The sequence below is a fragment of the Clinocottus analis genome, unplaced genomic scaffold (genome assembly GCF_023055335.1).
Source record: "Clinocottus analis isolate CAN_PGR_092001 unplaced genomic scaffold, fCliAna1.0.p SCAF_9, whole genome shotgun sequence".
NCBI classification, from domain to species: Eukaryota; Metazoa; Chordata; class Actinopteri; order Perciformes; family Cottidae; genus Clinocottus; species Clinocottus analis.
The window spans coordinates 9,006,676-9,020,874 of record NW_027176251.1 but is presented as its reverse complement, the minus strand read 5'-3'; the positions used below and the strand labels follow the sequence as shown (position 1 = coordinate 9,020,874).

Here is a 14,199-nt window from a genome sequence, read left to right as displayed (position 1 = left end):
AATTTCCCATAATTCATCACGAATGGCTGCGAGTCTGTGACGTTGTTTGGTATCATAGGGAGGGGATAGAAAGAAAGTGCTAAACACCGAAAGCATAGGGATAAGGCTTAAAATTGGACAGGTAAATATATTTTTGATGTTATTTCCTATTTAGTAGACGAACCTATGCGGTAATGCAGCAGTGGGTGTTGGTCAGCGTGTCACCTGGTGTCGTGAAACTTGGTATCCTAGCAGGGAAGCGAAGCAACGTCAACTGTCGACAGTGGGCGAGCTAACGTTACCAGCTAGCTTAGCTTACTAGCTAGCGAAGCTATGCATGTGCAGAGGAGTAGCTAGGCGATAACGTCAGTTCTCATTGCTAACAAATAGCTCCACAACATTAATTTTGCTGTCTGATACACGGATGGTAACTATTACGTTGGCTTTGCAATTAAGTCACTCCATGTCGAGAAGAATAATAACGATGGACGTGTTATTTAATATCACTCGAACGACGTGTGTTTGTAGCAGGAAGCTAGCGACAAACAACTGAGGCGATGCAGACCGGGATGTAACGTCGCTCTGTGAAATAACGACAGGTCGGTATCAATTGTTACACGGCTTTGCTTAACAGTGGAACAATCATCCGTGTTGTGACACTGATTTAAAGCTAAATACGTTATTGTCATTTAAATGGTGAGTAAACTTGTCAGTCGCTCCGTGTTCATCAGGCCACTTAGTGTTTATAAACGTGAGGCAGCTATGTCGAGTGAGTTACGGAAAAGTTTACTGGCATTCGTGTGTGTGACATCTATCTCACGGTGATCGTAACGTCCAGTACAAGGTACTATGAGGGGGCTTTAATTGATTGGAAAAGGATCCATTATGTCAGTTACATTAGCTTCGAGTTGAGCTGTAACTGTCTCGTGACTTCTGTCATTGAAATCCGAAAGTTCTAGATTTTGGTTTCGCCAATGTGTCCTGGTGCTCACAGGCTTACTGGAGAGCAAACCATTTTTCAGTCAAGAAAAGCATAGTTATCTTTCTTTTGATTTGTATCACGGACGTATTTACATTGACTCTTAGTATAACGGTAATTTCCCTCCTTTAGGCAGAACACACACGTTTGAGGATGTGTAATAGTGTTCCTTTCTGCTAGAAAGGGCGTTCAAGATGCAGTGCTCTCTATGAATATGTATACTCTATGTGATTTTAACTTAAACATGTTCTGTAATGTGCAATATGTTTGTGAAGGACTGTCCAAACCTGAAATAATTTGGGACAGCATTACTGACTGTCTATGGAGATGCAGCATTCAGTCTTATTACATTCTGTATTTGAAACAAACTCTCAGAAACATGAGGTCTGCTCCAACTCTGTTTTTGTTTTATTCAGACACTTTGTTTGGCACTGGCTTTTTATTACATTGAATGTAGGACTATTTGTTAATATCCCACATTTCATTCTAATGGCGCTCTAATTTTCATTTATCTGTTTTTTTCTTCTTTTTCACGCGTACCTTTCGTTTTAATCTTCCTAAATTTTAGTTTTATATACATTTTGTATAACATACTGTGTTTCTTGTATTTTATTTTAATGTCTTACCTAAAACTCTTTGATATGCCAAATTTGATATAATAATATTTCAACAAATGTATATTTCAGGCTATAACGTTAACCGTGTGAGTGTGCAGTCCTCCCTGCCAAGAAAGGAAAGGCACAAAGGACCATGAGTGAGAATCGCCCTCATACAGAAGCGACGATGTACTTTGAGGTGGAGGTGGATCACCTGGGGCATGACGACGACGACGAAGAAGAAGAAGAAGAAGAAGAAGAAGAAGACAAGATACACTTCGACAAAGATGATGAAGATGAGGATGAAGATGACGACCTGATTGCTGAGCCTTCATCATCCTCTGGACGGGTGTACGACCGCACGACAGTACTCATTGAGAGAGACCCAATCCGGCTAGATGAAGAGGGAGAGGAGGAGGGTCACTGTGGAGGGTACGAAGATGGGGTCACCTTCCTAACGGAAGGGGAAGGCGATGGAGATGAGGAGGATGGCTCTCTGGCCTTTATGAATGACACTGACGGCATGTCACAGGGTTATGTGCACCACACCATTTCGCAGGACCAGATCCAGTTCACAATAAATCCTGGCTCTGCTCGCATGCCACGCAACATTGAAGGGGCCACCCTCACCTTGCACTCTGAGTGCCCAGAGACTAAGATGAGAGAGGTAAGCCTAAATATATGCATCATTTCCAAAGAATATATTGTACCGCGTCTACATACTGATGAATGTTATATATGCTTGTTGGATTACCAAGGACATTTCTTTTGTGAAATTTAGTCTGAACACAAGTGCACAATGTTTTCAACAGGCATATTATTTTGTAATATGGTTTTACGCTTCTATTCAGTAACATGATGTGAATACATTTTTTGTTTCGACACAGAGGAGGGAATAATGTTGTTGGCTATTTTGCAGAAGTAATGCTTTGTTTTGTTTGTTTAGCGCTGAAGTAATTGCTTGGTTGTGTTTGGTTGTTGTTGAAGTAATCATTTGGTTTAGTTAGTGCAGGCTCTTCCAGTCATTCCAGCTAATTACTCAACAGAACAGCAGATGGTTAAAAGATGAATCTAACATGTTTAATGTCATTATAACCTGTGTGATGCATTATGTAACAACATAGGAAGTTGTTGCTATTTTTAAATGAAATGCAAAGTACAACCGCAATACATTTTAAATGCTTTCTAAATTAGCTTCCCCAGCAATGTCAGCCTTATGGCCTTAGTGGGAGTGAACTTTAAAAACATCTGAAGTAAGTGTAATTGATAAAGTCGCTGGTCTTTGCACAATAACGTGTATGGTGCTGAGGGACTACTTGGAAGAACTCTTTCCTGCATTTTAGTTGCTTAAAATGTGATATGGGTCACAATATACACCCTTCAAGGAAATGTGATACACAAGTATTGTGCCAAGCACATCAATTGTTAATTATTGACCAGTTGCCTCAACAACTGGAGTGAATGCAGCATTATCCTTAATGTTATTAATATGGAGATCCCATAAGGGCGCACTTTCTGTCCAGTGCTGTTTTTAATCTTGCCTTTTCTGATAGCAGAGCCAATGTTTTCATCAATAAAGATGAGATGCGATTGTGGATAGACTGATCAGTTTGTCAGTTGCTGTCAGCCCAGTTTTGGGCACTTTGTAAATACAAAAACATTGTTTTATTTTAATTGTATTTTTATACCCCTGTGCCGTCACAAGAAGAATGATATTGTAGCTGTGAATGAATACTCATTTCTATGGAGAGTAATTAAAACAAACTCTTCTCGTTTATGCATTTTTAGAGACTTTGTGGTATGTTTTGTTGTCTGCAATAATGAACTGCACAAATAGTTTATATTTCCTGCAACACCGATATGATTCAACCGTGTTGTAAGTCATAAAAAAATGACACACATTTCTTGGTAATGTGCCACATCAACTTATTAGTGGAAAACATTTGTTGACCTGGTCCTGTGGCCACAGGATACTTACTTTTGTGAAGTCACGTGCCTGTAATGTGTTTAACTCATCAGAATGAGATCACTGAACAAACAAAATATGATACTGTGTTTGGGGACGTTGGCAAGTATTTGTGGGTGTTAACTGCTGTACACAGAGCATATATTTGTTTAATCTTCATGTAATGTTGGATTGTCTGGATCAACATAATTGTTCTTCCATTGTTGGTTGGCTTTTATCTGTATTGTGTTATTTTTCAATTGTATTGTTATATCATTGCTTGATTTACTGTGCCATTGTTATAATGATGAGATAATAGGAGAGTAAACGTTCAGCTATGATACTTCAATGTACCTAAACTGAAGTGCACACACAAGAAGAATAGAAGAAACTTCCAACCAGATTAATCGCCATCTTGCTTATGTTTACATAAAATCTGAGTGTTTAGTAAACTGTCACATGAGGACAATGTGATGTGGTGCAAATTATGCTGTGTGCATTCAATTGAATGTGTACGACATAGAAAACAAAAGTTAGCCATCTTTTTTGGAAAGGTGTGACAAGAGTAGAGAGGAAACGAGTAACTTTCCTGAGAACAAGGAAAAAAAAGATCCCAGCCTCCTGTTCGACAGCTTGACGAGCAACATCAAGCATTTAGTAATGCATTGCTGTAAATGCATTCACATAACCATTTAATTTGTAATGGAGTGGTCTTTTTCCACGATGCATGTGGAAGACCAAAGCATACAATTCTCTCCCACTGATCAAAATGCTGGTGGAGTAGTCACGATGGTGTGGGAGATGAATATAGCACTGAGCTACACGCTTTAGCAAGCGTACTACAGTTGATGTTTGCTTCACAAATGATCTCGCCCACATCCTTAAAATCTAAACGACTGGCTGTTTCATGGCATGATGAGGTGTGTTGAACGTGTCCTGAAGTGAAGGTTTGATACTGTGAGGATGAACAACCTACTTTTGACAAAGTTATTTTCACAACTGTCAAACCCACCACTTGCAAGATAACTAATACTAAACATCATGAGGGAAATTAACATGCAGTAACACCTAACTGGTAAGATTATTATCATTCAGTCAGGCAGTTTTTTATAAATTGTTCAAAACTTTGTTTGCATTTAACACCAGGTCTTAAATTGTAGTAGTCTTGCTTTTTATAGAATTTTTTTCTGTGCTTTTCACAAACCCAGTCCTGATCTTAAATTACTTGAACAAAATTAAGATTTTATAAACCTTCATTCAAGGTTTGTTTATGACTTTGTGTATGAACAAAATACATTATAATGTTTTCTTTTACTTTCTAATCCTCCCACTTTATTGGCCACTCAGCATTGTGGTTCTTCCTGATCTATTCTCGGGAAGCACCGATCTAATTCTTTAAATCTGGCTTGACCTAAACTTGCTTTTCTAACTTCATAAAGCAAAATGTAAAAAATCTCCAGCTACTAGAGTGTGTATCGTTCCGTTTCTGCATTCCTACTAAACATGCACTTTGCTATCTTAAATCATGTCAATGGGAAATTCTACGGTAATTACTTTTTTTACAATAACTCTTTTTGAGGATTGAGACCGTGAGTTAAAGGAACAATGTTAGCTGAGAATGTGGATCTTCTTGTCGAGGTAGCCGACCACATGCTTCCTCCACCTGACTGTGGGTTTATCACAGGGTAACGTTGTATCGAAGAGGAGATTGAAAAGCCTTTAGTCACGTTTCTCCGGGGCTTTTGTGTGAGAAGGGAGCAGGAGACTGCCACACTGCAGTGGAGCTTGGTGCTGGGAAACCAAACTGGCTGGGATGTATTGCATGGGGGGTTAGTCATCACTGTCCTTTGTGCTCACTCGCTTCATGTGCCGACGGGTGGCTGAGTCATTGAGTTCAGGTCCCATCTGAAAGGTCAAACCGAGTCAGACTTTCACTCGCCGTAGAGCCAGGCTGGTTATTACAGAGACCAAGCTAATTCTTGGCTTTTAAAAATACAGTTTAAAGACTATTTTTAATAGATTTTTAAAAACACTAATGTTATCTTTTTTTCCAGAAAGAATTTACAGTTTATTTGAATTGAACCAAGTTGAAGCGCTGATGTCCCACTCTTCTTCTTCTATCAGGTGAAGCGGTACCAGTGCACACTCGAAGGCTGCACCAGGACGTACAGCACGGCGGGAAACCTGCGAACACACCAGAAGACGCACCGGGGCGAGTACACATTTGTGTGCAATCAACAGGGCTGTGGAAAGGCCTTCCTCACCTCTTACAGTCTCAAGATTCACGTGCGTGTTCACACCAAGGAGAAGCCGTTTGAGTGTGAGGTGCAAGGCTGTGAGAAGGCCTTTAACACGTTATACAGGTAAGCCTTTACAAATGTAATATAGATTGGAAAGTGTCAGCAAGTAAATTGTTTAGCATGTCCTGCCATGACGTAGATTGTCTCAACATTTTTTTCTACTGACATGTCTTACTTTTATTTAAATAAAACAATATTAGATGGACACTGAGTAAATAAATGTAACTAAGATGTATAATTGTCTTAGGTTTTATATAGAGGCGTGTTGTCCCAGACCACAGTTATTATTTTGAAGTATCTGTTTTGTAGCTTAGAAATCTAAAATGTAAAAATATAATCAAAAGAAGGACATTGGTGTGGTCAGAGGTGCCACAAAAATGTGCATAATCAGTCCATAGAAAGAACAATACCATGGAAAACCAGGGTCCTCTGTTCTGTATGTTCGCTCCAATTACTTCCTAATTGCAAATTCCCCATAATGGAAACACCCTCCTTTAATCCTCAAGTAAATGTTTTGTTGCAATTGTTTGCCCCTTTTTGCTCAACTAAAATGTAGGTGAAAGTTTAGTCATTCAACTTATTGTGTTTGAAGTGAGGTAAATGTGCGGTCTGATATTGATATTTGAGTTGATTCTAATCTATTTTTGACAACACCAGGCCCAACTTACAGTTTTAGTCTATTTTGACCAGTGCTGCACATTTTTAGTTTATTGCATTTTGACCGTTGAGATGTTGCTGGGATCTCAAGCAGTCAACATCCGAGCCCTCCGGTCTTTGTGTGTTTGGTTGCTTGGGTAAGCTGTGCTGGTGCCATCAAACCCTTTGGCAGCGGCTGGTACTCATGCAGCCAACTCGTGGCATACATGACATGAGTGGATGATTTTTATAATAACATTACCCATCTTCTATGTCACCCAAACTATGCGACCACCATCTAGAGACTGTGTACTTTGTTCAGCTGGTTCCTATGTATGAAAATGTGGACTCAACTGTTTTTTTTTTTAATAATGTTTTAGACAACAAAATAATAAGAAAAGAAAAGGAATTAACATGTGTTGTTTAATGCCACTGTGCTTTGTTTGTTTCTCTTTGCATGTCTCCCATTGTGATTTAAAACCATACACTTGATTGTCTCTACAGACTAAAAGCACACCAGAGACTTCACACAGGCAAGACATTCAACTGTGAATCAGAGGGATGCACAAAGTACTTTACCACACTTAGCGACCTGAGGAAGCACATTCGCACACACACCGGGGAGAAGCCATTCCGGTGAGCATTTCCATTATCACACCAGATTTATTCCACCCCTTAGTAAAAGATGAAGGAACTGTGATTGTGAAATATGCTCATAGATACTTCTTTGAGTCTGTTTAAATGTTTGCCTGTCTACACAAATGAAAGGGCTAAGGCATTTCAATGCTAATAACTGTAACTCTATGTCTAGTAACTTTAACTCTATGTCTTTCACTTTTTTGTTTTTTTGAGAGCAGCACTTTGGTGTCATAAAAAAATCATCACTGTCTAGTTGTTTCTAACATGAATTTCTTTTCTTCTGTCTTTGCCTTCAGGTGTGACCACGATGGCTGCGGCAAAGCATTTGCTGCTAGTCATCACCTAAAAACACATGTACGGACACACACAGGTACATATTACTGGTTTGTTTTATGTAACCTTAGTTTTTCCAGGGAGGCTTGAACAAGAGCATGTTTGTTTTTCCGCTACGCCTCATTTGCATTTACATTGCTACAACTGCCTCCTACGCATATAAAGACATTTTGATGAGGTTTTGTCTCAACTATGTTTTCCTTTCAAATGTCTGTGTAGAAATGTATTTTTATAAACAGACTTTGGGCCATGTGTACTTTGTCTTATTGGACAAATAACGTCCCTAATTGTTGTTGGCTATGCTCCTGGATCTGATAGCTTAGAGACTGCGTTTGATATTAAATAAGCTTCTCAAGTACTAATTTTCCCAAATGTACTAAAATGACTCTTCTCCAAAAAGAAAATAATTTGCTAGATCTTAATAATTGTTCAGCAATTTATATTGTTTGTGCAGCAGCTAAAATGTTTGAGAAGCTTATTTTCTTCTCTCGACGTAAAGACTTCTTTGCTTGTTTTTAGTTGTTTTTTATTTGTTTATAGCTAGATGCCGTTTTCCTAATGTTTAGATTTTCAGTGTTCTTTCATTTTATTTCTCACTCTTTGTGTGGATGACAAAAAAACATTTATTTTATTTAAATGTTTGTTTCTATGTATTGTTTCTTGATCTTAAAAGATGTATCCTAAATTATTAATTTAAATAATATATTGAAAGGAAGTTCACAAAAGGGTACCTGAGGTTAAGTTATTTCTTGAATGCTTAAATGCTTGTTTAGGGAGAAAAGGGCCAGCTACTGACAAGTTCCCAGCTACTCACTCCTGTCTAGGTGTTTTTTTTTTCTCTTCTCATATGCGGTTCCTTATTTGTAGTTTTTTATATACATGATTCACCTAAACTGTAGATTGAACTAATGAAGTGGAGGATAAGACCAACTTATCAATTTTCTTTGTTTGTATTGATATATATTCAGTAAAACCTCCTATTTATTCAAACAAAAGTGAAACGAATTCTGTGCGCAATATGCTTGCCTGTGTTTCCAGCTCTGTGCATGAAAAAGTAATGGAAAGCTGCTGCAGTGGTTTTAAGTTTTAGTGTCTGCAATAGGTCATTGTTAGATTTCTTTGTAACATATTCTATTCTATTCTGATTAAGCTGTAACTACCAGCTCTTACCTGTCGGCCACCTTCTGCATCTTTCCCTCTTTGTCTCTGCTCATTCCGTAGGGGAAAAGCCCTTCAACTGTCCCAGCGACGGCTGTGAGAAGACTTTTAGCAGCCAGTACAGTCTGAAGAGTCACATCCGGGGCCACGATAAAGGACAGCCCTTTATGGTCACCCTCACCCATCCGCTCTCTGAAGTGAGTCTCAGGACAGCAACTTTATCTCCTTCACATTGACACCTGTTCTCCATGAGAGCACTGGTCCTCAGCAAATCTAAACGTGACGTGAAAAATACATGTTTTAAATTCACTCATTTACTCATTAATTAAAACTAATTTTGCACATCTCTAGTTAATAAATGTCATTAGTTGCTAGTTTGCTTTTTATGGTCAAATTATTTTTTGACAAAAGCATACACGGTGTTGCATTCTTTACAAATTTTGCTCCACTCTCATGACGCCTGAGCAGCGGCAAGTTTAAGCGAGTCTAATTAATCTCTTAATTACAGGATGCAAATCACTCGCTGTGCCTCAGTGACTTGAGCCTCATCTCTACAGACTCTGAGCTACGAGAGAACATCCATAATGTAAGTCTGGCCTTTGCGTCAGCTCTGCTTAACAGATAGTGGTTTAAGAATGTTTTCAAGTTAGTCAGTAAAGATGGAAATAAACATGCAACCATATTGCCACCTTAATTAAATTGTCCCTGTAATAAAAAAAAGTAGAGGTAAAACAAGAAATTCTGACTGTTGTAATACTTAGTAAGCCATTTAATGCATGTGTTTAAATTGTACTGCAGGCTCAACATTTGGACCTCAGCAGTGTGACCCCTGTGAAAATCTTTGAGCTCATGTTCCAGAGTCCTGAAAATAGTGTTAGTCAAGATGAAGCCCATCCCAACGGTCAGTACATTCTCAAAACTTGTCTGCCAGAATTGTTTTGAAAGTTCTTGTTCACTGAGGGGAGTTTTTTTGTTGTCTCTTCTTCAGAGAGCCTTGCCGAATCCTTCAGCCTAGAGACGCCTACACATTCGGTAGTGACTGATGGCTCGCCTCTCATCTCTTTCTCTTTCCATCCTACCTGCTCATCTTCCTGTTCCCACACAACTGCAGTTATGGAGGCTCCTTCCCAGCTCAGTCAGAGCTCTATCTCTCAGGCCTCCACCACAGTTTCTGATTCTGTCACTGCTACTGTGAGCTCAACACAGGCTCGCCCCTCTTTCATGCAAGTAACCGGACCTCAGCAGATCTCCGATGTACCTGCCCAAGCCTCTGTCCAAAAACCGAACCATGTAACCCCCCAGCACTACGTGGCACTGCCACCCACATTCCTCCAGCCGGATAGCGCCACCCAGATCACTCCTCTACCATCGTCTATCTCCGCTCCGGCTGCGGTGGCTCCATCACTGACTACCGCAGCACCAGGCGCTGCTCCCGTGTCTGTTGTTGCAGCCACCGCAACAGATGCTGTCGTGGGAGCTGTGGCTCAACCTGTGCCTTTGGCAAACAATCCTATTACTAACTCTGGCCCTGGTTTGGCCACCACCCCTGCCACCATCACCATAGCTCCCACCCCGAACCTGCTGCAGCCCAGCCTGGTGATGTCTGACCAAAACCTGCAGTGGATCCTCAGCAGTGCTGCCAACAGTCAGCAGAACCAAGATCAAGCGGTGAGTAATGCTCCCACTCAGAGACATGGAGACTTGATTTGTGCTAGTCTTGATTTTGTGATGTGTTCTTAAGTTTAAAGAAACATTCCTACATGCAGGAAATGTGGGGTTTCTGGCATTTTGCCTTCTAACCATAAGTATGTTCATGTAAGATGATTAGTCAAATCCAGTTGGGATAGCTACGACCGTACTCCGCAGTGACTCTCTATGTTTGCAGTGAGTATAGCAAAGGAAAAAGTGTGTTAAAATGAAAATTACTTTTAATTCAACACAGATACACCACACAGTTCCCTTCAATACAATTATAAATCTGGTGTAATTCAACCTCATACTATTTTTGTATGTCCTGCCTCAACTGTGGTGTTTAATGTTTGTTCGCAGTCGCATAAAGGAGCTCCTAAAGTGGAAAAAGTTTTCTTCACTACAGCCATACCAGTGGGAGGAAATGCTGGTAAGTCGATGAGTTGTGAGTTATTATATGTTTTGGACTTCGGCCAAAAGGCTGTAATTTGATCATAAATCTAGTTTTGGCATCTTCACTTTACTTTAATAGGACTCATTAAATGGTCGATTGGTGTCCAGAGAGCTTCAATAAGATACTGTCACAATTAATGCAAAGTGCTAGAACTGTTAAAATGGTATCTCATTATGTTGTTATTATTATTATTATTATTATTATTATTATTACTACAAGTAAAGGCAGAGGAGCAATAACATGAGTATTGTCAATGAACTCTGCTCTCTTCTCCGTCAACAACCGATGAATGACAACAAGCCGTTCATTGTTTCTCACCTCCATTAACTTTTGTATCTTATCTTAATTTTCATTTGATAAGCTTTGCAGGACATTTGGAAAACAAATACATCCTGTGCTTCTTGTTTTCAGTGAACTTTTAAATATTTTGTTTCTGTTTTTAGGCAGCTCTGTTCAACAGATCGGCCTCAGTCTGCCTGTCATCATCATCAAACAGGAGGAATCCTGCCAGTGCCAGTGTGCCTGCAGGGAAGCTGCTAAAGACAAAAGTTCAAACAGTGCCTCCTCCATTGTTTCGGCCCCAACACAACCGCAACCACCAGACCCCCCTCCTCCCCCACTATCACAACCCCCAGAGCCTCTATATCATCCAGAGACCTCCTCTTCTTCACGCAGCCTCCCCGCGTCTTCCTCCAAGGTGGGTGAGGTGCGGCTGGAGGGCCCCTCTATTTCTTCTTCTTCTTCTCCTTCGTCGTCCTCTTCCTCAGCTCAGACTCTCTCCACGATAGTGAGCAGCACTGCCACAAACCCCCCCACGTCTGATGTGTTGGCCAATATGGACGTCTCAGACTTCCTCTCCCTGCAGAGCCCCGAGACGGCGGCCAACATTGAGGCTCTGCTGCTGGTCGCTGAAGACTTCAACATGGCCACTGATGGCAATCCTTAGAAGAGCTGCCTTCTGTGTCTGGCACAATTTGTTCGTCTTTTGCATCCACTTATCCAAGAGCATCAATTCCACCCACATCTCTAGTCATTCTTCACAGGAACGCCTCTTCGTTCTCCCTGTATAGTGTGTGTATCGAACTCCCTGGCAGTGCTCTTTCTGTTCTGTAGAGAATTGCGCAACACACATATATATATATATATATATATATATATATATATATATATATATATATATATATATATATATATATATATATATATATATATATATATATATATATATTTGCAGTAGTTGCATTTTTAAAGACAGGATTAATTTGCTTAGTGATATTTAGCAGTGTTTGTGTTAATGATGATAATGCAGGGAAAAAGCAGTTGATACTTTTTGCTTTTTTTATAACCACAATCCAAATGTATATAATAACCCTCAATATCCAATCTGAATTGATTGAATGAAACGGATGAGTGTTGTCCAAGCACTGATGGCTTAAGAGTTCCATTTTCCTTGAAGGTCAGACAGCTGAGCAGGAAAACAAAACTTGTCTGTGTATCTTTGTACTGTACTACAGGTCCTAACAAACGCTTAATGCTGGTATGCAACTGACCAGAATGCACTGTATATTAGAGGAATTTAATTTTTGACACGCATTGCTCCCAATAGGAATTTGAAGGGTTTGGTCACATCCCTCCTCATAAGGCAACAATATAAAGTGATTTTCTCAACATTTTTATTTTTTCTAGGAAAACTAGTGTGATAGAAAATGTGATAATTATTTCTTTTTGACAGATATTTACTAATCGAGAAAAGAACCTCTGAGTCGATCTGCCTGTTTTTAAGTAAAAATACATCAATAAGTTGCCTGTAACTTAAACTAATTTAAAATTGTGTATGTTAATTTATTTAAATACTTGATTATTTCATCATACTGATAATATTATCCTTAAGATTGCAGAAAAATCTATTAATTTATTCCAATCACTTGTATTTTTAAGTTGATCTGTTTGTATGTTACTGAATTTTTAAGATTGTAATGGGTATTGCTAAAAGCAAGTTTGAGAAAAGAGGCACCTATAGTACACAGCACAGTGAAACAAAATGTCCTGGAGGATCTGCTTGTTTGTAAAGATTGTCCACAATGAAACAATAAGGAACTACTGTCAACATCCCATGTTTTTTTTTTATAGGGTTGTGACCCTCTCAGGGATCCATCAAGTCGTAATATGATCCTGGTTCCCTTAATTTGTTACTCAGACATATGTTTTTCTTACCAGATGCCCACACTTGCAGTAGCCCTATGTTTTGCTGCACTCTTCCCTGTTTATTGCACACTAACTTGTAAAGTGAGTAATCTGACAGCTTGTTAGATGAGGCGCAGCACCACTACAGACTTTTTGTATACAACTGCTGTAAAGTAGCATTTAAACGATGGTGTCCTGGCAATGTAAATACAGTACAATTTAGTGTAAACATCTTTGAGAAACTTGTAGATTATGCTAGGATTTGTATTTTTGTATAGACTTTTGAATTACTGAGTGTGGAACTAATGTATATCCCTGAGTTGATGTATAACTTGGATCCCTGCATTCTTCCCCTAGTCACATTTATGCAGAAGAGTTTTTGCTGTGTTTTAGTTGAATGGTTCTTCAAGCAGCTGGGCTTTTGTACAGTCCCCATAGTCACAAAATATATGTAACTCATAGCCTCCTGCTCAGAGTTTAAGAGTATTGTTTCACACGGGACACAATGCAATGATGATTGAACGAAGGCATTATGCCCTGTATGCTATAGAGTGTAGAGCTACTTGGCCTTACAACATTACTATTTCCTTGAGCCTCCTTGCCTTCACGGTCTCTGCTTCAAACAGACTTGCCATTGACAAGCCAACCCATCATCTTCATAGAGTCTCAAGCAATCACTTCCAGCAGCAGACCCCAATGAGGCAAAAGCGCTGACAGAAAAGTTTACGGTTTTCCTAGAAACTTTTTTTTCTTTTTTCCAGCTGTCCGTTTGTAACGTCATTGATGGATATGCAGCATAACAGTTACAAGTGATGCAATTCTACATGTTAGATCAAGGATCGAACCGAACTGACATGCATGTCACACAAGTCATGTCTGGTTTATTTTTTTTGCCAAATTTTAGGAGTGGAGCATCCTCTTTATTCCCAGGTGCCAAGAAGGCAGTTGGATATGTGAAAGGCTCCAGTCACACAGTTTGTGCCCTAAACCATTCCATGTATGCAGTATTAGTCTCTCCTCTTGGTTCCATTGGATTTTAAAGTGTAATTTTCCCAACCCTTCTTTGTAAAGACACTCTAAATTTCTGCCATGTGTCAAGTTCATACAATGACTATATTTCCATGCATACAGTCAAAGAACTATGCAATTTTACATATAAATTGCAAGTTTGAATACGGACTCCACGACAAAAAGATCTGCCCACCATTAAATTATATTCTACGACAACCTTGTATGCGGAACTCCAGAGGCAGAACTTGCCTTTTTAATGCATATAATGTGAAACCTGTTTCTTGAACTCCAGTAGA

At 39.4% G+C, this 14,199-nt stretch overlaps 1 protein-coding gene across 4 annotated transcripts; it reads left to right on the top strand.

Moving 5' to 3' along the window:
• Positions 1-24: 24 nt before the first annotated feature.
• On the top strand, positions 25-11,791 carry mtf1 (metal-regulatory transcription factor 1). 4 transcript variants are annotated; one of them, XM_068570673.1, is made up of 12 exons: positions 25-121; positions 508-578; positions 1,645-2,221; positions 5,624-5,862; positions 6,940-7,071; positions 7,371-7,444; positions 8,629-8,762; positions 9,074-9,151; positions 9,364-9,466; positions 9,554-10,233; positions 10,615-10,684; positions 11,152-11,791. In XM_068570673.1, the coding sequence occupies exons 3-12, from the start codon at positions 1,709-1,711 to the stop codon at positions 11,652-11,654; spliced, it is 2,526 nt and encodes an 841-aa protein (XP_068426774.1). In that variant the 5' UTR covers positions 25-121; positions 508-578; positions 1,645-1,708; the 3' UTR covers positions 11,655-11,791. The 4 variants fall into 4 exon arrangements, with proteins under 4 accessions (XP_068426774.1, XP_068426772.1, XP_068426773.1 ...); XM_068570674.1 differs by lacking the exon at positions 25-121 and adding an exon at positions 292-406; XM_068570671.1 differs by lacking the exon at positions 508-578.
• The last annotated feature ends 2,408 nt before the right edge of the window (positions 11,792-14,199 follow it).